Consider the following 22,830-nt stretch of genomic DNA (forward strand, 5'->3'; position numbering starts at 1 on the left):
CAACCAGAGGCCCCTCTCTGCTTGTACAGTGTTTTAAAGTGTATTGTAAAAAAAAAGAAGCTGTTTTTTTTAAATGAAATACATAGAGTGAGACAAACTTTATAAAAATTACCGTTATTATTTAGATGTTGTTGTTTTGTTTTGTTTTTTTTAATTCCTGGCAGTTTTAAAAGTAGGACTGGATTATTGGTGGTATTTTACTGTGCAGTTATTAGATGCTTTATCTGTTACTGAACCTTTTTGTTTTGTATTGTGTGAATTTGATGTGTTTTACAAAGTCTGTTAAGTAATCATGTGAATATTTCACATTTCACATTTGGGATTTTATATATTTATTTTATATCGAGCCTTGTGTGACCCCTCAGTTAATCAACTTCCTGAAACCTTTCAGCCATGATTGTTCTGATTGGCTGCCCCTCGTAAATAGCAGATTTGAAGTTTCCCTGCTCACGCTGAGAGGAGGAATATAAAATATGAAACTGAGTGTTTAGAGCTGTCTGAAACATTAAACACTAAACACTCAATGATGAAATCAGGGTGAGCTTTTAGTGCATTGTGACTTCATTATTTGAAACTTGCCCACGCTCAATATGATCATACATCTCTATAATACTGTATATATGATGAAAATAAGGATTTACAGCAGAGATCCAAATGGAAAAAGCACTGTCCACATGCTTTTATCTATTTGACATCTGTAGTATTTGTATTCAGCCTTGTCTAGCTAGAAACAACTTAAAATTGGACATATATGATTTAGTGATCTCTAGCAGACGTACCACTTTCATATTTGCAGTTGGTGAGGTTGATCCACAGTCATCTGAAAGACAAGAGAGACAGAAAGAGGGACAGACATCTGCTGTGCTGCACAGTGCCTCGTTTTGCTCTCCTGAACGATGAGGATAAGTGAGAAAAGAGACCTTAAGAGCCTCCAGGACGAGTTATAGAATCATAACTGACAGGGTGCTTGGCAGTTAATATACCTGCAAAGGGAGATAACAGCAAAAGTACAACCCCAGAAGTAGTTGATGCTGTGTAAAATGTAAATGAAAACAGAGTGCAATGATATGCAAATCTCATAAATACATATTTTATTCACAATAGAACACTGAAAACATATCAAACGTGTTATATCTATTTCAAACACTCTCAACAGAAATAAATGACAAACAGTTCAGTAAATGGGAGAAATTATTATTGTGCTACAGTTGGCAAGGGAAAAACCCAGAATAAGATTTCAAACTCTTATACTGGCAAAGAGCAAGGGAGAGCTTACATTACTGTGATTAAAAGATTATTATACTCTGGCACAATTAGGGGCTCTATTTTGCTGTTGCAACTCAAATTACAAAGTAAGATGGAAGGAAATCTAAGAGCACATTTCTGGGGATATTCTAATTCAAGCACAGCTGGGTGATTACAAAAAGGGATCCAGAATTAAATGGACATAGGTAGCATATGGATTAATCCCATTCATGGATGATACGGTGAACTGTGTTCACAGACAGTGTTTTCTGGAAGTGTCCCTGAGCCTGTGTAGTCTGTGTATTTCAATGACAAAACCATGCCTGTTTTTAAGGCCGTGCCACCTGAGGGCTCAAAGATCACACAGGCATCTAATGTTGATTTTGACCGTAACAATATCCTGATATCTGTATCACAATTTATAACCACGCTTTTTTGAGGTGAGCCTCTCTCTACAGCCCCATCATGTTAACAACTTGTTGCTAATTAAGCTAATTACTTGTAAAATGTTTCTTTTTAGCATCAAATACTTATATTGAGTTCACGTGACATCCTTCTAAATTACTCCACACTCAAAACTGTTAGCATCCTAGGTTTTTAGGTGATGTGTTTTATGTTTTTTGGTTTATTTTTGGATTTTTTCTTGTTCCATGGCATGTTGTCTTTATAGTTTAATGTTGCTTTCCTTGTACTTCCAAGTTTTGCTATTTATATTTCCGGTCCTTAGTTCTGTATCAGTGTTAGTTTCACTCTTGTGTCACCCTTGTTCTGTATCTGTGAGTAGTCAGTCTTTGTCTCTGTATTTGTTTGCCTTTGGTCTGTGTCCAGTTTCATGTCAAGGTCATAGTGTGTATCTGTTTATCTTCTTTGTTTAGTTTGTAATATTGGGTTATCCTCATCTGTGATCTCGCTCTGTGGTTGTCTGTTCTCTCAGATTAGTCTTGTGTCCTCTTTCAGTCATGTCTCGGTGTTCTGTTACTCTGTTCCTGTGTCAAGTGTGTGTGTGTCTTGTCTGGGCCTCTGTCTCTGAGTTTGTTATGGTTCGTGTCTTATTTTGATAGTCCCTTTTCTCATGTGTCTCTCATCAGTTAGATTCTCTTCACCCGGGTTGCCCAGGTGTTTCCTCTCTGCCCTGCTTCCTTCCTGTGCATATATTGTCCATATAATTAATTCCTGTTTAGTCTGAGTTTTGGTATTTTTGTATTAAAAGCTGTTTTGAGTGCAGTCCTGCCTCTGAGTCTGCACCCTGCAGCTACACATTAACACATGACAAAAATAAGGAAATTAACATTTAACTTCAGTTACCAAGTTGACATTTCTTAATTATTACTTTTCTCATCTTAAAAACTCATAGGTTCACGATCAACCCATGTAAGGTTGGAAGTGCAATTTGAATAATGGACACACTCTTTTGAAAGAATTTTGTCTGGTTGGAGGAGCCAAAGCAGCCAATTTTACAGAATAGTGAGTTACACCCACTTAACAAAACTTTGAAAAGAATTAACCCAACATTTCAAAGGTATCATTTTATGATCTGTATACATATTAGATTAATTTTTAATTTATAGTTTCTCTCTTTTGTTTTAATTATAGTCAATAAATTCAATAAATATTTTAATTCTGGAAAGATTACCAATTTAAGAATATATTTGAGCCTTTTGTTGCCCCTTACCAACTTTTTTGAGACATGTTGCTGCCATCAAATTCAGAAAGCGCTAATATTTTTATAAAAAAAAAATGGCACATTTTCTCAGTTCATGTTCTTTTGTGAATAAAATACAGGTTTATGATCTTTGCAAAACATTGCATTTTGCTTGCATTCACATTTTATACAGCGTTCAAACTTTTTCAGAATTGCCATCGTATGGACGAGCTCTTGCAGTAAAGTACCTCTTCTTGCTTTTCCTTCTCTGCTTGTTGACGGGTTGCGGCATGCATTTGTAAGATTCAGTTTGGCTTTCGCTCTCCTCTCCCTCACCCCGCTGCTCACATTTATGTGTGTCGGTGTTTCTTTCTGGGCTGTCCAGAGGTAGACCCATCCTGAATGAGAAACATGTGCTCAGCTGACCTGCAAGGCATGCCAAAAACTTCATGAAATTGTGACACAAACAGAAAAATGATCAATTTTCCAACACTCATATCTCTCATTCTGAATGGTATGTGCCATACAGCCACACAATGAAATTCAATCAAATAGAACAAATTACATGCTGTAAGTGCACGCGTGGAATCATGTTTCTGTTTCCATCTCTCTCATCAGGTGAGTGCTCTGGCTGTCAGCGTGCTGTCACAGGCTGGCATTCAAGGGTTATTGTGGCAGTACAGATACAGGGAGTGGGTAATACTACAGCCACAGTGAGGGGAAATGATCCTAATACCAAGCAGAAGTGCTAAAGTGTGACACTTTTTTACTTTTACTGCTTTTTATAACGTAAATTAAAAATACACATAAGTGGTGTAAGGAAGCAATACATGGACACCAGTGAAAATATCTCAGTCTATTCATTCTTCAGATGTTGTCTTTTAGTAGTATCCCTTCCCCATTTTCCCTGTTGAAGTGACAGATTTATCTTTTTATATTATACAGTTTATCTCCTCAACAACATCCTGCCTTCGACTGGGAGTAGAAAGGCAGCACAAAGCACCATTCGCTGTCTCGATCACCCTGATCATCAAGTTTTTTGACAGGAAACTGTCGAGCCTAAAAGCACTTTTACTAAATGACCACACTGAAATGATCACCAATACACTCTTCCAGATAAACATCACACAAGTTATTTGTAATTTTATATAAGTAGCAGGTATCACTGCAAGTATAAGCAGAGAGACATGGCACTCAGAGAATCCTGAACTGAGATATATGGGGGAAATTTAATAAAAGCAAAGAGGCTGCATAGAAACATAACTTTTAGAGGAAAATTATTTACTACTACTACTACTAATTAAAAGCAATCAGCAAACATTTTGAATGTTTTTTCATTATATCTAAAATAACAATAAGATAATAATAATAATAATAATAATAATAATAATAATAATAATAATAATAATTTACTTTATTCCTGCAGTACATTTAAAGGGGTTTACAACTTGCTTTGAAGGAAGCGGAAAGCAGGATAGTTTAGACTTAACCAGACAGCCAAATGTCAATTCACATATATTAAAAAAAACAAACAAACTACAAAACATAAAGATTAAAAATATAAGACTAAAATCAGACAATCAGAGGTGATTTAAACTTACTGACTCTGAAAAGCTTATCTCTTCAAGGAAGAGTGTTCTGACGCATCCTGATAGCAAAAGGATTGTCGTTTTTATGACTTTAATCACAATTTTGAAACAGTCAGGAGGAGTACACACTGTTGATAACCTCTTATCTCTGACTTGTTTTTGTCAAGAAAGCCAATGAAAAGAAAGCCTTACTATGTTGAACTTGGTTCATAGTACACACCTCTGTTGTCTATAATTAGTCCTCAGTATACAATATACGATTCATTTAGCGTGGATAATTCTATCCTATTAGTGTGGCTTTGTGTGAAATACACAAAGACAATATACAGGTCTTAACTCGGGTTATTTACGTGTTCTTCTGTAAACATCTTTCTGCATTCTGACCTAAACTGAGTCACTGTCACAGCAGCGTCTCAGCCGTTCGCCTCTGACTCTTGTCTGGCGTCTTACAGGGTCAAGGTGAGTTCAAGTGAACTCCTGGTAATGATCGTGACAGAATACTGCAGGTTGGTGGCATTAAAAAGGGACACCACAGGTACACACAGTGGGAGGTTACGGTGCCAGGTAACAGCACTCGGATCCAATGATCTGGATAATCCTGACCCTGAACTGTGAGCTTTACACTGGCTTGAAACACCCCACTGACCTCAGCCCAGATTCAGTTACAGCCCCGTGAAGGATTTCTCCAAGGCTCTCCTTCAGTGTTCAACAAAAGCAGGTACTGCAATGCAAATGAGAAAAAGTATACATAGAAAAAAAACATACATACAACTTCATATGGATTTTTTCACATATACACATGCACCAGGCTGCAAAACCCTTTCTCAATTGTATCAAGTTGTTTAAATAAAGTAAATTCAATTCAGTTCAATTAATTAAAAATGCAAAATTAAGTCTATATCATTTGCACAAGCTAATAAATCCAAGTCTACAAACTGCTAACAGTTCAAAAAGATTCAAAGAGGAACTCTGTCACTTGACTGATTTCGGTGGTGAATGGTAACTCAAACTAACCCAGTTTAATTCAGCAGTATTGGGATAATTCACGTGTGCATCCATCCAGCCATCCATCCATTTTCAGACACTTTGACACTTATCCAGGTCATGAGGGCAGCAGACTGAACAAAGACCCAGACCTGCCTCTCCTTAGCCACCTCCTCCAGCTCTCCTGAGGGGATACCAAGTAATCCCCTGGCCAGCTGAGAGACATAATCTCTCCACTATGTCGTGTGTCGACCCAGACCTTGACTGACCAGTAAGTCGACAGCTTTGCTTTCACGTTCTGACTTTTCTCTATCACATAAGATCAGTACATTATCTGTATTACTGCAAATGTGTCATTCCATCTGTCAGCTTCCTGCTTTCATCTCCTCTCGCTTGTGAACGAAACCCTGAGATACTTAAACTCCTCTACTGGAAGCATAAACTCCTTCTAGCCCTGTAGTGGACACTCCATCCTGTTAGCACATGGAGGTGTTAATTCTCATCCCAGCCAATTCATAAACCACCCCAGCACAAGCTGCAGGTTGTTGCTCTATGAAACCAACAGAACATCGTTGTATAAAACCCCAAGACCCTCCAACCTTTGGCTGCACCTATTCTATCCTAAAATTATGAACAGAATTGTTGAAAAAGGGAAGCCCTGGTGAAGTCCAACATCTACAGTAATGAGTCTGATTTATTTAATCCAAACCAAGCTCTTACTGTGGTGGAACAGGGGTTGAATACCTCATGAAAACTACAACCCACAAAGAGACATGTGGTCGAATGTCTTTTCCTACAAAACTCACATAGATGGGTTGGGCAAACTCGTATGTGCCCTCAGACAGCCCTGAGAGGAGATAGGGCTGGGACAAAACTGCAATCGTGAATCCAAGGATTGTCCAAGGGACATATGATTCTGTCCGTCACCCTGACATAGACCTGAAGCCTTGAGAGTGGCAATCTACCGCCCCAGTTTGCCTTTCCTGATTATGATTGGACATATCTTGACACAATCTGCTGAGTTTTTGTCATTTCTAAGGTGAAGTTTGTGGTTCTGTTGAATGACAACTAATATTTGGGCTTTTAGCACTCAAAACCTGTTGCATTTGACTGTTTTCAGTTCTATGCTAGTGTATCTGATAAACTGACAGCTCAATAGTGTCTCATCATCCTTTGATAAAGTTCTTACTTACCTGCACTGGTGAAGTCATCGATATTAGAGGGTGTTGCTCCCCCTTTGTCCACACCTCTTTGAATCACGGATCTCAGCTTCAAGAGCTTCGTAAGACACTGCCACACTCCTCAACAAGCAAACAGGTGAGCCACATCTCTGTACCTCTGGAGCCTTAAAAAAAAAGCAGATTTGTATCATCAGCTCAGATTGACTTACTTAGTTTGACTCAAGCAGTGGATCTGGTGACCAATTAGAAACAGTGGGGACAAAAAATAAAAAACCCAATCCCTCCTGAAAAGATTGAGAGATCTTAGTGGGGAGCAAGTGGAGAGGTATAATCCCTGACATTTGTTCGGTGAAATAGGAGAAGTGCTTTTCAACGCCTCGACTTGTTAAATTTAAATCTGTGCTGAAAAGAGCTGCAGCAGTGTGTGGTGTAAGTGAACAGGCTGGACATCGATCTTCCTGGCCAAGCTGAAACGAAGCACCTTCAGCCGGAGCATGAAGACAGAAGAGAAGATGTAGGCCAAACATTTGGCAAAGAAGAATAAAAAGTAGAAACGCGACACTGTACCTTGCTACTGAACATGTCTTAATTAGACATAACGGGCCTGGACAATAATGATGAGGTGACAGAGTAGCACAAAATCTGGTGAGGCTACAAGCTGGCACTGATCAGACGCCTTGATTAATCAGTCAATCAACATTAATTAATAATCAGCTGACATCTTACTCCCTTCCACACTCACTTATCTTTGTTATGATGCTTTAAAGATCTACTGCTAAGCTTCAAGCGACTGAACTGACGAGTCGTGACTGCACATGCTGTTCAAGGTATTTAACTGATATGTGTGTGTGTGTGAGCCTCATGGGAAATTATAGTTTAATGCAGGGGTGACGAGCTGCTTGTTTGTTTGCCACATGGAACCAATTTTAGTGGATCAATAAAACCAAAGAAATACATATACATAAATTATGGCCCATACATTTACAATACAAAAAGGATAAAGAGTTTTTCCATATTCAGTCAGCCTGCTGTTATCACAATGAAAAGCTTTAGGGCGATTCCTTATCAGAAACATATTACTTCAGTTTGTCAGTAAAAGGGCCTGCAAAACTAGCAATAACCCACACAATGTTCAGTAAAAACCAATGTCCATCCACTGGGCTGGATTTGACCTATGTATTAAATGAGAGTAAGAGTCTCTGGAACAATCTGAAAATCAAATCAAAAAAGCCAGTCACTTCTTTCTAAGTTCCATCTTTTATTCCCTAAACAATTTCTGTACATTTTTCATACAGCTGATTAGTCCTCAAACTGTTTCCCCACAATGCTTGCTGTAGTATGCTGCTCCTGTAAAGCACTTTTGTAATGTGGCTTTGATAAGGACTATATATATTTTGACCAAGTACACGCCAAACTCTTTATTGTAACTTTTAGTCAGTTCCTGTTCTCTTTGAAGCTATTTATGTTTATTTTGCACTTCCTTTTAGGCTGTCTAATCTTGTTGTGGTTTCTTTTTTAGTTATAATTAAATTTTAGTCGTTTGTGTTAATTTTGCATCTTCTTTAGCTTCTTTTTGCAGATACAGATATTTTTGTTTTGCTTCATTACATCAAATGTAACTATTTTGATTCCTTCAATTACCATTTAAATGCTGCACTGCCACTGGCAAATGTCACCTAGATTATACTTGTAGCAAAGAAGCGTGGATCGGGCACAGTAACGTTTAGAAAGTATTTTTTGAAGGTTAGCATGAAACAAAGGGCGCAAATTATTATTATTATTTTTTTTTTTTCAAAAGTAAAAAGTATTCAAAAGAAAATGCATTGGTGGACATTTTCTTTAAGGTACAGTATTGTATGTTATCAAGTTTATTCTCTAATTTAAGCTACCCACGGTGTTGAGGTGCTAACTTGAAATGTGAAGATAAGCTCACGCAGAAAGGAGGCACAGACTTACAGAGCTTCTCTTTTCGGAGCCATCCTCAAGCCATTTTTAAGCAAAAACGTCTCTAAATTTAAATTTCAGTGATAGGTTGCGAGTGTTTCTCCCAGTGCAGTAAAAAACAAAAACAAAAGAAGTTTATCTGTGCTTTTAAAATCAAGCAAACGTCTAGCAAAGAAAACTGACCGCACAGCTTGACGCTAGACGTGTTGTTTCTATGGCAACAGAACGCCGACCTCTCCCCAGCTCGGTCAGCTTTAAAAAGGAAACAAAATGTGAATTTACCGATGGATGTGGTATCCTCTTGTTATCGGTGAGTAACACTAAACGAGCAGCCTTCCGTATTGTTAATGTTGCTGGCGTGTCGTGCTCTTGGCTGGGAGGACCGAGGAGCCCTATAACCTACAAATGTAAACATGAATGAAGTCGAGAAGAAGACGAAAACCCTGTTAAGACTTTTAGCCAATCACAAGTCGGGGTGTGAGAGTTCTCGTTTCTGATTGGTTGTTTGTTTCACCGATGAGGAAAACTGCATCAACAGGTGCACCACGTATCCCATGCGTGAAATACTGGGAATCTTTGTTTTGCTTTCTTTTGTTGTTGTTTTTATTGCAGAACTCAGAGAAAAGTTTTCAGTCACAATACATAATAGAAGATTTTCGGTATATTCCTAATCGTTTTAGGTATTCAAAGCGAATAAATTGTTTTTTAAAAAGAGATGTGCAAAAAAGGATTTTGAAGGAGATGTTTTGTAAAAGACAGACATTTCAGTGTGGCAAAAGCTAAAAAGAAAACCCACTGAATTCTTAAAAAGTATGACAAGAGCTAGTAAAAAATGTTGGGAGTCTTGCAGGTTTTAAAGTCATAACTACAGAAAAAGAGCCTGGCTCCCTCTTGTGTTTCCATCTCTAGTTGTAAGCAAAGTGTTAAAATTGGACTACATTTCCCAAGATGCAGCCATCATTAGAATGCCTTCACAGATAATCTGAAACAAGAGGTCCAAGCCTTTGTGCATACTGACTATAAGTTATGTCTTACTGTTTCGGTAGTTTTGTATTTTGAATTTTATTGCATTCTGCCCGTAGTTTTTATTCATCTTAACTTGCAACCTTATAAAAGAATAACTTATTTATATTTATACATACATACATACACACACAGTTTGACACACTTATGCAGCTTTCTTGTAATTTCTTTAAGGAGTCTTCAGGAATATTTTTCGAGATGTCTTGAAGGACATTCAACGCTCTTCTTTGGATGTTGGCTGCCTTTAGCTCTGTTCTCTGTTGGAATGATCACACACTGCTTCAATAATGCTGAGGTCCGGGCGCCATGAATCATGGAGGCCAGTCCATGAGTGATGGTGTTCCACTCTGTGATTTTTTTCATTCCTTGTATGGTCTTACTGCATTGGCTGTGTGTTTGGGACCATTGACATGCTGAAAAATAAAACTATTGCCAATCAGACACTTTCCAGATGGTATTGTATGGTGAGTCAAAATCTGACCTTGTTTCTTTGCATTCATAATTCCAACAATGATGACAAAATCCCAACACCACCGCCAAATCATGACAGAGCATCCACTGTGTATTACAAATGGTTGTGTCCATTAATTTCAAGTTCAGATTCATCAGACCTGTCAACACTGAATTTCAGTCCAGCTCTGGTGTAATTTGGCATGCCTCTGCCCTTCCTCCCACTTTCCCTTTATTAAGCACGACTTCTTGACAGCCATCCTTACACTGAGACCATTTCTGATGAGGATTCGGTAAATAGTAGATGAATCAACTGAAAGGTCAGAAAGATCTTTTTTGTGTAGACCTGCTATGTCTCCTTTACCCTCCACTTTTCCACGTTCCTCAAATTAAGGGACATAGAGAAAACTACAATAAGATATGCATCTTGTCGATGCACAAGTACTATTTTACACCTGTTAAACTGTGTTATCTTTGGTATTTTTCATAGCTCACACTAAAGAAATATCAAGAAATTATGTGTTTCTGCGATGGTAACAAAGTGCCTAAAGATACAGTTTAAAATTGGTTCTTTGCTCAGTTTTCTGTTATGTGTAGACAACATGGTTTCATCACTTCAGCTACATGCTTCTTTCAAGCTTGAATGAGTTATAGGTCAGTGTTAAGTGGGTTAATAAACAAAACATTCCTCTAAATGAGGAATGATCAAGTACGAGGACTGGACTAAAATCGGGGCAAAAGCATCCAATTTGAACGACCTTCAGAAAGCCTGGAGGAGGTACAAATTACAAAATATGAAAAACTGAAGGGAAGGGTTAAAACAATGTTTAAAATGTATTGTTTAAATAAATGTTGTTTTTTTTAAAGCACTATTCAGGTTCTCAGGACTACACAAATATAACAATCATTCATATCTGACATCTGCAAAGAGCTTTAAAAGTTTTTCTGAGTTTCCCCCCCAGGCATGAGGTTTTAAAAGATTGTTTTCAGCTCTTACGTGACATGCCCGAAAAAAGCCCCTTCTGCGTCACTGAGGTTTGTAACGTTTACGTGCATGCAAAACAAATATCCGACGAGCATGTGAAGGCAGCACTCAGCTGGTAGTTCCCTGAGCAGCAGACGTCGGAGCGAGGTACTGACAGAAAATATGTGAGTTTCATGTGTTTAGCCGAACATCTGACTGCGATTTTAGGATTATTAGAAGAGTTTCTGTTGTAGTTTTTATCTTGTATGCGTGGAAGACGTCGGTTAAGTCCAGGGTGCGGTCTTTTAGGCTGTTTTGCTTTCGATTTCTTCTTCTTTCTTTTTTTTTAATGATCTATCGTGAGTTTACGGCCTTCAAAAGTTTATAAAACACATTTGAGGTCATCGGCTGACAAGGGGGATGTCTTAAAAATAGCATTTAAGTCATTTTAGTTGTAGGAAAGTTGATTTTCAGATCGTTTTTGGAGCGTAAGCAGTCAAAGAATAGAACAATGGTAAGTGCGCAAAAGCAAATAAGCAACATCAGGAGGAGGCCTGTAACACCGCTGCTGCTTTCTGTCCTGACACCGAGAGCTTGCTGTACCTGTTCTCATCTGTCAGCGTCCTGAAATGTTTCATCATCGACCTTTATATGTTTTCTGGCAGAGTGCATCTCAGCATGGAGAGCAACACTGCTACAGAGGTAGCAGACCACTTGGCGCGCACCTTCTCCCAGGTGGTGTTCATCGACATCCCTCAGTCATACCCACCGTCCACCCACGTCACCTGCAGCTACACCCTCACTGCGGCCTTCCAGCCCAACCCTAGGGACTGGGTGGGCATCTTTAAGGTGGGTTGGATCAATTAAATCCTCAACTTTTTTTTATAAATGTTAAATCAAAGAATGTCCTTCTTAAGCTTTTCTACCCTTTTCCAGGTGGGGTGGACCACAACAAAGGATTATCATACCTTTGTGTGGGTGGAACCATGTATAGATGTAGTTGGGGAACAGACAGTGACAAGGCAAGCTTTCTTTAAGGGTAAGAAATGCTTTCACTTCTGTTTCCAGGTGAATGTGTTTGGCTGTGTTTGTAGTGTACACCCTAGTTGTGTCTTAAATGCAAACAGTTTAGGATTAAATCTGTTTTTCCTGAGCTGCTGTGTCAATGATCTGCACAGACAGATATGATTATATCCAGGTTTCACCCACAGAATCCTATTTTTCTTTTTGTTTTTTGTCCAGTTAAAATGGCAGAAGCTCAAACAATCCATCACTGGTTTTTCAGATTTACAATAAAGTATCCACATATTTTATGCCTCAAAGAGGTGAAAGTACCCCATGTTTTGCACACAAGAAAGTCAATGTTATATAACCAAAATCTAAGCTTTTAGAGAGCCTTATTTTCATAATAATGAAACTTTTCTTGATATTAGATTTTTTTTGAACTTGTCAATCAGAAACCATTTTTAGCCAATTTTACAAGAACATGTAAAAACAAATCTATCATTCTGGCATCTTCAGGGTTTTTGTGTGTTCAGTTTATTGGGGGAGTTTAAAATGTAATATGGATCTGTTTACATTTTTTAGCATTTTATTGATTGAGAAACAAAATAATAAACGTTTCAAAGAGCAGTGAGAGTTTTTGAGTCATCATGACATCAAGATCTCGTTATCCGTTTCCTTCAGATTACTACCTTCCCAAAGATGAGATCGAGTTCTACCAGTTCTGCTACGTCGACAGCACCGGTCAGGTGCGAGGAGCCAGCACTCCTTTCTGTTTCAGAAGCCCTGCGGAGCAAAGCCTGGAGATCAGCCCAGACGACGACCTGCTGGTTATCACAACACAGGTAAGTGACTTAAACCTGACATAAAGGAAGCGGCAGGGTAGCCAGGATAATGTAGTGAGGAGTGATGTGGTGTTGAACAAGCTGGAGATAGGTTTCGAGACTCTGATTAGAGGGTATTACAGCAGATGACGACAAGGAAAAAGATGCATAAATTGTGCAATATTTTTCACTTGGTGAAAGCATGGCAACGTCACCTTGTTGATATGTATGTCAAAGCAAAGCTCAGAGTTACAGATCACACCCAGATGGTGGGCGGAGCTTGATGTTGAAGGGCCTGTTTTAATTTCCTAGCTGCAGGTCAGGTATGTAAGGCCAAATAAAAGAGGTTTACAGCCTCAGAGGTTCACAAGTGCCATTCCAAATCTTTGTGAATCCATCTGCTGTGGGAAATAACAAAGCTAAAAGTACCTATATTTGGAGTAACTAAGCTGTAGGAAGTTTTCTGACATCCAGAAATGAAGCTGCAAGACACAAAAACAGGACCACCTTAAAACCATCTTAAAATATGGAGCTCAGTTTTGTGACTGTACAGCAAATAAAGACGCCTCATATGCCACGTTAATGAATCAAAAATTTAAAACGGCATGAAAAAAAGAAAGCCTTTTGCCCACATACACTCGCCACCTTTCAAATTACTTCTTCAAGCTTCAAAGCGCTTTCATAGCCTCACAAATGTAAAAGACTCATCTGGAACGCCGTCACACTGACAAAATCCAGCCACAGACGCCCAACGTGCAGTATGAACGCGTCAGAAGTATTTAAACCAGTTCTGTGGCATTTTCTGCTGCAGTAGGTGCTTTGTTATGATGATGCATACACAGACTCAAAGTGAAAGCATTACAAGCTTTGCTGTCTAAGCTGGTAAAAACAAGTTATACATTCTAATAACAAAGCCTTTAAAAAGACTTACGGCCCTAGCAGGGTCTCTTCCTGACATTGTCCTGGAGTGGGTGTGGTCTCTCGCCCCCCTGCCTAGGTGCCGTCCGTTTGGTACAGCTGACTCCCATCAGCAGTTAGAGGTACTTAAGGCCAGGGATAGGTGAGCCCTAGGCCAGAACCAAGCCAGGTAACTATAGACCGATAGCTTTACCATCACATATATGTAAAGTTATAGAGAGAATGATAAATGTAAGATTAATATATTATGTAGAAAGTAGAGGATTTATCTAACTATCAAAGTGGATTTAGAAGAGGGAGAAGTACTATGGATCCAGTATTGTGTTTGGAGCATGAAATTAGGAGGGCTCAGATAAATAAAGTGTGTGCGGTGGCAGTGTTTTTCAATATGGAGAAAGCTAATGATATGATGTGGAGAGAAGGTTTGTTAATTAAAATCCATAAATTGGGTGTTAGGGGGTGGATGTATAGGTGGATTTTGGATTTTTTTAAAGGGTACGCAAATACAAGTGAGAATTGGAAAGTGTTAGGGTTCCTGGGTCTTTGACCCAGTGGTTTCTGTTTTGTACCCTTTATTTGTGTTCTCTTCTTAGTTTATTTTTGTGAAGGATTTGGTTTCTGTTTTACATTTCTATTTTTTCCCCCAGTTCTTCTTGGTGTGTGATTTTGTAGTTCTTAAGTTTGGTTCCATACTCCATCTGTTCTGTGTCCAGTCAGTGTCTGTGCCTGCCCCACGTCTCTGTTACAGTGCCTGCTTGTGAGTCTGTGTCTATAAGTTCAGTCTGTGTTTCCTGTTTTACTTTGAAAGTCCGTATCTCATGTTAATGCGTCTAGTTTTGCTTCCTTTGTCTCGTCAGCCCTGTTTTGTCCCAGCTGTGTTTCCCTCCTGTCTCTCATCTTTTGATTGCCTCCTCTGTGTATTTAAGCCCTGTGTTTCTGTGTCAGTGTCGCAATCTACCATCATATTGTACTGTATGGTCTGTTTCCCAGGCTGCCGCATTAGTTTATTTTGTATTCTAGTTCAGCCAGTTTTTTGTTTTGCCGTCCAGCATTAAATCTGTATTTAAGTTCACCTTTTGTTTCCGTGAGTCTGGATTTTGGGTCTTTTTCCTGCCTGCACACAGCCTTCACATGACAGAGTTATTCAGGAGAGGTTTTCTGTAGAGAATGGGACTCCTCAGGGAGCATAGTGAGTCCCTTGTTATTTTCTCTAATGATTCATGATGTGTTTAATGATATAGAGCGTGGGGTGGGATGTTCACTTTTTGATGGAGCCTTATGGAGGAGAGAGAGGAATGTAGAATTTATTGTAAAGAAGCTGCAGGAAGCAGTTGGTAAAGTTGAAGAGTGGTCGTATAAGTGGGGCTTCAAAGGGGTTAGTGAGGAAGTTGGGTGAAGCTATATGGCGTGGAATTAGAAAGAGTGAGGAAGTTTAAGTTTCTGGGTTTGTGGTTGGCTGGGAGGGTAACTTGGGGTGCACACATTCAGGAATTGGTGGGTAAGTGTAAAAGTTTTAAATATTTTGAGGTGTTTAGTTTGGAGGGATTGGGAAGCGAATAGCGAATCCTTGGGGGCCATATACACTGGGTTGGTGAGGTCAATGTTAGATTGTGGTTGTGTGGCATGTAATTCGGTAGCAGACACTACTCTTGGGAAATCAGATGTTATTTGGTATCAGGTGTTAAGACTTTGTACAGGGGCATTTAAAACAACGCCTACTGTAGCCTTGCAGATGGAGATGGGGGAGATGCCACTAGGATTGAGGAGAGAACATCTTAGATTGAATTATTGGGCAAATTTACAGGGGCAGGATCACCCTACACTAGAAGTATTTAAACCTTGCTGGGAGAAAGGAGGGAATTAAAGAGCTTTGGATGGGTGGGGGGGGGGAGAGAGCTAGAGAATTTAATTTGGATCAGTTAGTCATGTCAACGAGTGCCGTGGCCTGCAATCCCTCCATGGATACTTCCTGAAGCAGTAGTAGATTTTGTATTATTGGACAAGAAGAGTAAGGATAGGCAGGTGGTCTGTACTCCCATTCAGTTCAGGGTTACATTGAACAGTATTATGGGTATGTGCAAGTATATACAGATGCGAATCCAGCTAGTCAAGTGGGGGTAGAAGTGGTGATTCTGGATTTTATGGTAGAAATTGGGAAGAGAATAAATGATGGCTTGTCTGTGTTTACAGGAGAAATGATAGCAATTCTATTAGCGGTTCAGTGGGCGGAAGAGATGAGGCCACTGAAAGCAATTATTTGTTCAGATTCAAGAGCATCCTTGGTCAGTCCATAGAGCGGTCATTCAGAAGGTCGATCAGATATTTTAATAGAGATTCGGCAAAGTCTTTTCAGAATACATATGATGGGTCTGTTAGTAGTGTTTGTATGGGTCCCGGCTCACTATGGGGCGAGGGGGAATGAAGAAGCAGATAGGTTGGCAAAGGAAGCCACTTATCATAGGATAGATCATCTGGCGGTGAGTTTTGTTCAAGCGGATTAAGAGTATTTTAAAGTTAGAAATGAGGGCTAGATGGCAAAAACAAAGAAGAAAAGAGGGGAAGGTGGTTCTATAAAATTCCAAGGGGGGTAGGAGAAAGGAGAGCCACAGGACGGAGTAGGCGAGAGGAGGAGGAGGAGGAGGTGGTGTCAAGAATGAGATTTGGACATACAGGATTGAATTCTACACTATTGTTGATAGGGAAACATAATTCAGGGAAATGTGGTTATTGTGGAGAGGAGGAAACTTTAGCACATGTTGTTTTGCAGTGTTGGAAGTATAAGGTAGAGAGGAGACAACTGGTCCGAAAATGAAATTGGATCTTATTAAGTTATTGCAAAAGGAGTCGGAGAATAAAAGTTATCAGGCTTTGATTTAAGTTTTTGGTGGGTGGGTGTGTGTGTGTGTGTGTGTGGCTTGACTCCTGCTCAGTGAAGAGGAGTGGGTTTGGTGATTAACCTTCTGTTTTGCTTAATTTTTTCAGGGTTTTGACCAACTACTGAGTTGTGTTTACTTCTTTTTTTTCTTTTTTTTTAATGGTGACAGCAGCTTGACCGTCTCTGAGTTTTGTTGGAATGTTAATAAAACCTTTTAATTTAACCGTTTTACCTCTTTCTCTCCTTTTTCAACCTTTTTGTTACTTCCCCTCATCCCCTAGACCTTTTCATGTGTTCACATTTTCCTGCTGTTTGAAGGGTTTTCTTGACTTTGTCCACCTCTGTTTTGTCTCTGTATCCCCTGTCTTCACTCCACTTCCGGTCTATTTTGATGATTGTTTTGCCTTGCTTTCCTCCTGTGAATTGACTTGTCTTTTCCCCTAATTCCTTGATGTTGTGGTTTTTTTTGTTTGTTTGTTTTCCCCTACCCCAAGTCTCATCTTTGCCTGTCTGAATTCTCGCCTGTGTGAGCGTCTTCCCCACCTTATCTCCACCTGCACCCCTTTCAACCCTGTGTACATTCAGTCTTTATACTTTGTCAGATTCTGTAATATTTTATTCCACTGTTTTCAGTGTCCGTAGAGGGTTAGGTCTTTAGTGCTTAGTTCTGCAGTGAGCGTAATAGATCACAAACACTGTTCGCAGTCACGTGTCAGTGAGCATCTGGGCTATTGAAGAGCTTCTGAAGATGTTTGTTTTTAGCCAAAAAAAAGTATCTGTGATCCCTGAGAGGTCTTTGCTCGCCATTATACTTCTAATACTTCAGAGGGGTTAAATGCAGTGCTTGCTTCTGACTTTTGTCTCTTCAATAACACATGAGAGCAGGTCGCAGTGTCTGAAAAGTAAACAGAGCTTTTTATTGACATATTTGGTTTTTCCTTTTTCCAGGACCAAGTTGAGCAGAGCTTACGTGAAAAAGCTGAAATGCAGAAAGAGCTGGATCAGATAAGAGCTGAAAATGAAACCTTGAAGAGTGCTCTGCTGAGGGAGCAGCAGCAAGCTGCCGGCTTAAAGGTCCACTTATCTTATTTTCCACTCCGCCATTTGTCTTGTGCAACAGAGAAAATAGTAAAGTGTAAGCTGAACTTTGGTAAGCTGACTCAGTGTTATTGATTCTCTCACAGGGGCAGAATGAGCAAAAAGAGAAAGAAAACGCCGAACTGGCCACTGAACTGGATCAAACCAAGCAACAGATTAAAAACCTGAGAAGCTCTTTGCAGCAGCAGCTGAAAGAAAATGACAGCTTGAAGGTTTGCCCTCGCTTGACATTTTACATCTAAATTCAGCACTTTGACATCTGTGTAAAAACTTATGTTTGACGTTAGGAGGAGATGGTGATCCAGATGACGAAGCAGATGGAGATACAGCAGGACAGCGTCACTGAGAGGAGGGAGCGGAGTTCATTGAGAACGAGCGAGGTAAGATGGATTCTGTCTCACTGTTAGACGGTCTAAAGTAAGTGAGCTTTGTTAAGTGGGAGCTTTGAACACCACCGATGTTTGGTTCTGGGCTGTATGTGGACTAATCCACTGTCCAGCTCCCAAAGTGCTGAAAGGAAAATCGCGTTATGCTGGATTTGAAGTGATAAGCTGTAATATTTGATGTTTATGTTGCATTTTTAATATGCGTTGAGTTGTAAAGGTCTCAGTGTGATTTCCCGGTTAAATTTAAAGTAAATAAAGAAGTCTGTAGAGCCAGTTTGCTCAATGCAAGCCGTGTTTGTGCAAATTATGTGTGCAAACAAACTTTTTTTTTTTTTTTTTTTTTTTTTTAAACTGCCACACTTCACTCTAATGGCAGATATAAAAAATCTTGATACCACAGTCATAGTTTTGTAAAATTGTTGTTTTTCTTTCCTTTTTTCCCATTTTCATCATTTTCAATCTCAGTTTCACATGTCAAGTGAACCCTTCTCCTATGACTGCTGATCTGAATCTTACAGTAACCTTGTAACGTTGGATCCAAGAAACATAAGCTGGAGCGAATATGATGACAGCAGAACTTTTATTTAATACTGTGGTTTTTACTGGGACATAGACACTCCCGCTCTCTCTCTGCTGTCACGTCCGCTTCCCTCCTCCGACTGTCATTGCCAACATATAAAGAGACACAATAACTGTCAGATCCCAGCACACCTGTTCACCCCGCCCCTGCGCCGCCCCGGGAGCTCACTGCGTCACCCCTCCTCTGCAGCTGGCCAGAGACCACACCCACACCACAAACCTCTTCCTTGTTTTACAGGAGAAATACGATCGAGCTGTGCAGAAGATCAACCAGCTGAAAGACGAGCGTGAGAAGCTGAAGGAGGCGATTGAGGCCCAGAGTGAGGAGATCTCCAAGTGAGTCATTTTCTACTTCAAACCAAAACTTTTAGAACGCATCTGCTTACTGATGCTCAAATCTGTGCGTTTTAGGCTGAATGCAAAGGTCAGAGAAGGTGAACGGGAGCTGTTTAAAGCAAAGGACGGCATCCAGCTCATCGAGGTAAATCTTTACCTCTGTCAGTGCGCCCCAGGGTGGCTGTGGCTACAATGTAGCTTGCTATCACCAGTGTGTGAATGTGTGTGTGAATGGGTGGATGACTGGATATGTAAAGCGCTTTGGGGTCCTTAGGGACTAGTAAAGCGCTATGTAAATACAGGCCATTTACCATTTTACCATTTAGTTAACTTTATGTACTGCTGTGATCATTTTAAATGGGCTGGCCTGAGAGTTCATTCATTCAGTTGTCATTTATTTGGAACCAGAAAAATACAAAAATATATATTGCATGCTGGCAGGTGGACCTTCAGAGCAGCAGGAAAGAGAAAGAGAGGCTCGCTGCAGAGCTGCAAAGACTGCAGAGCCTCACCTACAACGTGGACAAAATGCAGAGAGAGAACCAGGACTTACAGAGGAGGCTTTCAGTGCAGGAGACTCAGCAGAGCCCTTCGGATGACCTAAAGGTGCGAACAGGTTTAAAAAAAAAAAAAAAAGGGGATCGTAACCTCCTAAAAAGTACCTAATTTCATGTCTTAAAGATGCGTCTCCTTCTTAGTTTCAGTGTCAGACTCTTACCAGACAGCTACAGGAGACTCAGGCCAAGCTGGCAGCTGAAAAGGAGGAGACCAGAAATGCCAAGAGACGTAATGAGTATTTGGAGGCGGAGATGCAACAAATCCGGGATCAGCTGGAGAGCGTGTGCAAAGCATTGGATGGCGAAAAACGGAAGAGCAGCAAATTTGAGGTGAATCGATGTGAAATTTTAAGATTTAATTCTTATCTGTTTTGGGTTTTCTTTTTTCCTGCTCAAGCTCCACCTAAATCAGAACAAGCAAGAAAAATCAGCTGATAATCATTAAAATAAATATAACTAAATAAAAACAGAAGAAAAGCTGAGAAAATTAAATGATGCTATATTTATCATGTGCATATTGAACTCTGAGCTACTGTCCAGAGTGCATGAAATTAAGTGCCTAAACTCATGATATAATATAAAGGTACAGACTAAAAATTCAGCTTATTATTTTTTTAATATTTAGCTGATCTGATACTTTGTGAGAAATGTGCAAATATCAAACCCCAAGAGCCCCTGAACTTGACTCTATATGACACCTTTGGATTGGACCTCATTAAAGTTCTCAGCGGGTTCGACACAGGCTGGAAATTCTTTAGACTTAAGGTGTTTTAATTCTGTGGTTTATTATCATTTTGGAATTTTTGACCTGCAGTTTGTCTGTTGGACGTTTCTGAAAATTGAACTTGGTTTTCTTTGATTTTTCAGCTGCAAATCCTTGAAGTTAATGAAGTGTTGGCAGATAAGAACATCGCCATAGATGAAAGGGAGTCGACCATAAATCGGAAAGACAATCAGCTCACACTCCTGACACAAGAGAAGGAGGAGCTTGCTCGAGAAAACCAGGTACACACAATAACGCTGGCTCTACTCGGTAGATGTTCAGACTCAGAATCACTTTAAAAAAAATGTTGACACCTCAACTGTGTTTATTTTGCCAGACTCTCAAAGAAACTATTCAGGACCTGCGCAGACTTTACACAGAACCCCCTACGACTCCTGCAGAACCTTTGTACTTGCAGCCAGATGACGACGCACCACCTGCTTCAACCCACGTTTATGAAACCATAGGTGGGAAACTGTCTCACACATGTACTGTCTAAAACCTACCAAATCTGAAGAAAATACTAAATTTAGTATATTTAGCTATTTACACAAACTTTTACCTTGATGTTACAGCCCCTCTAAGTACTGAGGGGCGACTTGGAGTGTGGTTCTTCCCGTTAATTGTCGAGCATTTCCAAGCACTCAAAATTTCATGTGTACAGGACATGTGTGCATGAAATCATGAAACTCTGTTTTGGTTGCAGTTCTTAACAATCTTGCAAAACTGCACTTATTTCATGCCTGTAACGTGCTTTCATTTAAAGATTCGTATCACTGTGTAGGTGAAAAATTCCCCTTATATGGCGCTCACTGCTTTTCTTCTGTCTCATTGCAGGACCAGAGGACGAGGAGGTGAGTCAAATACTTTCCTTTTTAAGTTTTTATATTTAATTCAGTCCAGCTTCACACCTACAGTGGTTTTGGTTTAGGATTTATTTTTTCCTGATAGCCTTGGTGCAGATATCTTGACTAAAGCTGCCACAGAGTGACTCCCGTGGCATCTCTCCCCTCCAAAACACATTAATGAGAAAAGCGCCCCTCCCTCGAGTGACTCGGCTGTTTAGGGTTTATTTTTGAAGCGGATTTAAAACTTAATCCGCTCGCTATTCCATTACGACCCCTGATGTGCTGCCGTCTCCATTTCAGTCGCTGGTGTGTCGTCACTGCCGCGAGAGCTTCCCCGGCATCACCCAGGACGAACTGGATCAGCACGAGCAGTGTCACCGCGTCTGCCCCTTCTGCACGATGATCTGTGACGACATGGACCAGGCCACGTTTGAAGATCACGTCTACAGCCATTAGGAGAGAGAGCGGCAGCAGCGTGGTTTGAATAAGTCTTAAGAGATGGGTGGTTATACATTTAAAAGTAACTTCTTGGCTTCAACATGTTGGCCTGCAGACACTGGAAACCTGCCTGTGTTACATAATCCTTCGCGGCCTATGTTATTGCATTTAAATATTAAAAACGTAAAAGTAGACGGCACAACTTCTCTGCTTACATTTTGGCACATGCGCGCACACACAGATATTTGGCTCTGCTGCTGGTATTAACACACGAAGTGTCAAACAAGTCAGTTAAACTAGACTACAGTCAAACGCCTCATTAAAACCTACTTAGGACATGCAAACTTCTGAATGCACGCTGAAAAATTCACACACACACACACACGCGTTATAAAGACACACCCGTGGTGGTTTCACATGAATTTAAAGGCTGGTTAGTGAATAAATCCTAAACATTATGAATATGGGAGATATTTAGGGACACAAACACTGATGTTGAACCCCTGCCACATGCAAAACATGTAATGTTTCGCACCACAAATTTGAGTCTACTTCTCCCCCCACTTTTCTTAAGTTTTTCCACAGGCACTGGTTTGGTGAAGAAATTGGAAAGTTGTGTGGAAATTCAAGTTTCTTAATATTATAGGCTTTAACTGTATTGTAACGGTCCTCTAATCAGTAATCATAATGTGATGCTTCACTGCTGCAGAAGCCTCGAAGCAGATAGTGGTCTCATTGGTGGTCACCCTAACATTGTGCTATCAGAGTATGTCGTTTTTGTTCTCCTAAGTTTCTGAAATCAGGAAAGATTATCAGTCATGTATAACGGAAGAAGTATAGTTAAGATAAAGACTCCACTCTGTCATATTTGCTGAAGAGATGATAAAACCTTAGTTTACCTGACCTGAACATCATCGGGGAGGATTTAAAAAAACAAAAAAAAAACAAAAGCTGTTTTTCTTTCCAGCACAAGCAGGATGTGATATAATCTTAAAAAAAATGACCCCACTAGCAGTTTAAGATCCCATCTTTGTCTCAATCTTAGTAGTCTTTAGTTTCTCACATTGAAAGTCAGTTTTAAAGTTTTTACTTTTGAATATAGCCATCAGAAAAATGTGTGATTTTATTAAATGATCCTTGAAGTTGATGAATATAGCATTTTAGGTTAATATCGAAACTTGATG

General features: G+C 39.8%; 2 protein-coding genes across 7 annotated transcripts in view; one reads left to right on the forward strand and one right to left on the reverse strand.

The window, feature by feature from the left end:
* ttll6 (tubulin tyrosine ligase-like family, member 6) overlaps positions 1–8,996 on the reverse strand; it is a 21,176-nt gene extending 12,180 nt beyond the window's left edge. For 2 of the 3 annotated variants that reach the window (XM_085417007.1, XM_085417006.1), the window contains exons 1-5: positions 8,868–8,996; positions 6,654–6,805; positions 5,123–5,197; positions 3,136–3,313; positions 780–817 (exon numbers count right to left, since the gene is read on the reverse strand). In XM_085417007.1, coding sequence (XP_085273133.1) covers positions 780–817; positions 3,136–3,284 — 187 coding nt within the window. In that variant the 5' untranslated portion in view covers positions 3,285–3,313; positions 5,123–5,197; positions 6,654–6,805; positions 8,868–8,996. Of the gene's footprint in view, positions 1–779; positions 821–3,135; positions 3,314–5,122; positions 5,198–6,653; positions 6,806–8,867 lie in introns of all 3 variants that reach the window. The other variant, XM_085417008.1, reaches the window with a different exon arrangement.
* On the forward strand, positions 7,376–21,838 carry calcoco2 (calcium binding and coiled-coil domain 2). Of its 4 annotated transcripts, none has more exons than XM_085417012.1 (15): positions 7,376–7,468; positions 11,688–11,871; positions 11,959–12,061; positions 12,709–12,869; positions 17,590–17,715; positions 17,826–17,951; positions 18,027–18,119; positions 18,943–19,040; positions 19,116–19,185; positions 19,482–19,646; positions 19,739–19,927; positions 20,465–20,602; positions 20,698–20,827; positions 21,198–21,214; positions 21,509–21,838. In XM_085417012.1, the coding sequence occupies exons 2-15, from the start codon at positions 11,701–11,703 to the stop codon at positions 21,662–21,664; spliced, it is 1,743 nt and encodes a 580-aa protein (XP_085273138.1). In that variant the 5' UTR covers positions 7,376–7,468; positions 11,688–11,700; the 3' UTR covers positions 21,665–21,838. The 4 variants fall into 4 exon arrangements, with proteins under 4 accessions (XP_085273138.1, XP_085273137.1, XP_085273136.1 ...); XM_085417011.1 differs by lacking the exon at positions 7,376–7,468 and adding an exon at positions 11,102–11,190; XM_085417010.1 differs by lacking the exon at positions 7,376–7,468 and adding an exon at positions 11,103–11,207.
* Positions 21,839–22,830: the final 992 nt, after the last annotated feature.

This window comes from Rhamphochromis longiceps, linkage group LG8 (genome assembly GCF_057381845.1).
Source record: "Rhamphochromis longiceps isolate RC_006_pf linkage group LG8, R_longiceps_female_GT1.1, whole genome shotgun sequence".
NCBI lineage: Eukaryota > Metazoa > Chordata > Actinopteri > Cichliformes > Cichlidae > Rhamphochromis > Rhamphochromis longiceps.

Excerpts from the sequence above, each read along its gene's own strand:
- calcoco2 (XM_085417012.1), top strand. The coding sequence starts at position 11,701 with ATGGAGAGCAACACTGCTACAGAGGTAGCAGACCACTTGGCGCGCACC. Across the intron at positions 18,120-18,942 it reads GTTCATTGAGAACGAGCGAG|GAGAAATACGATCGAGCTGT; the intron begins GTAAGATGGATT and ends CTTGTTTTACAG. Across the intron at positions 19,186-19,481 it reads ACGGCATCCAGCTCATCGAG|GTGGACCTTCAGAGCAGCAG; the intron begins GTAAATCTTTAC and ends GCATGCTGGCAG.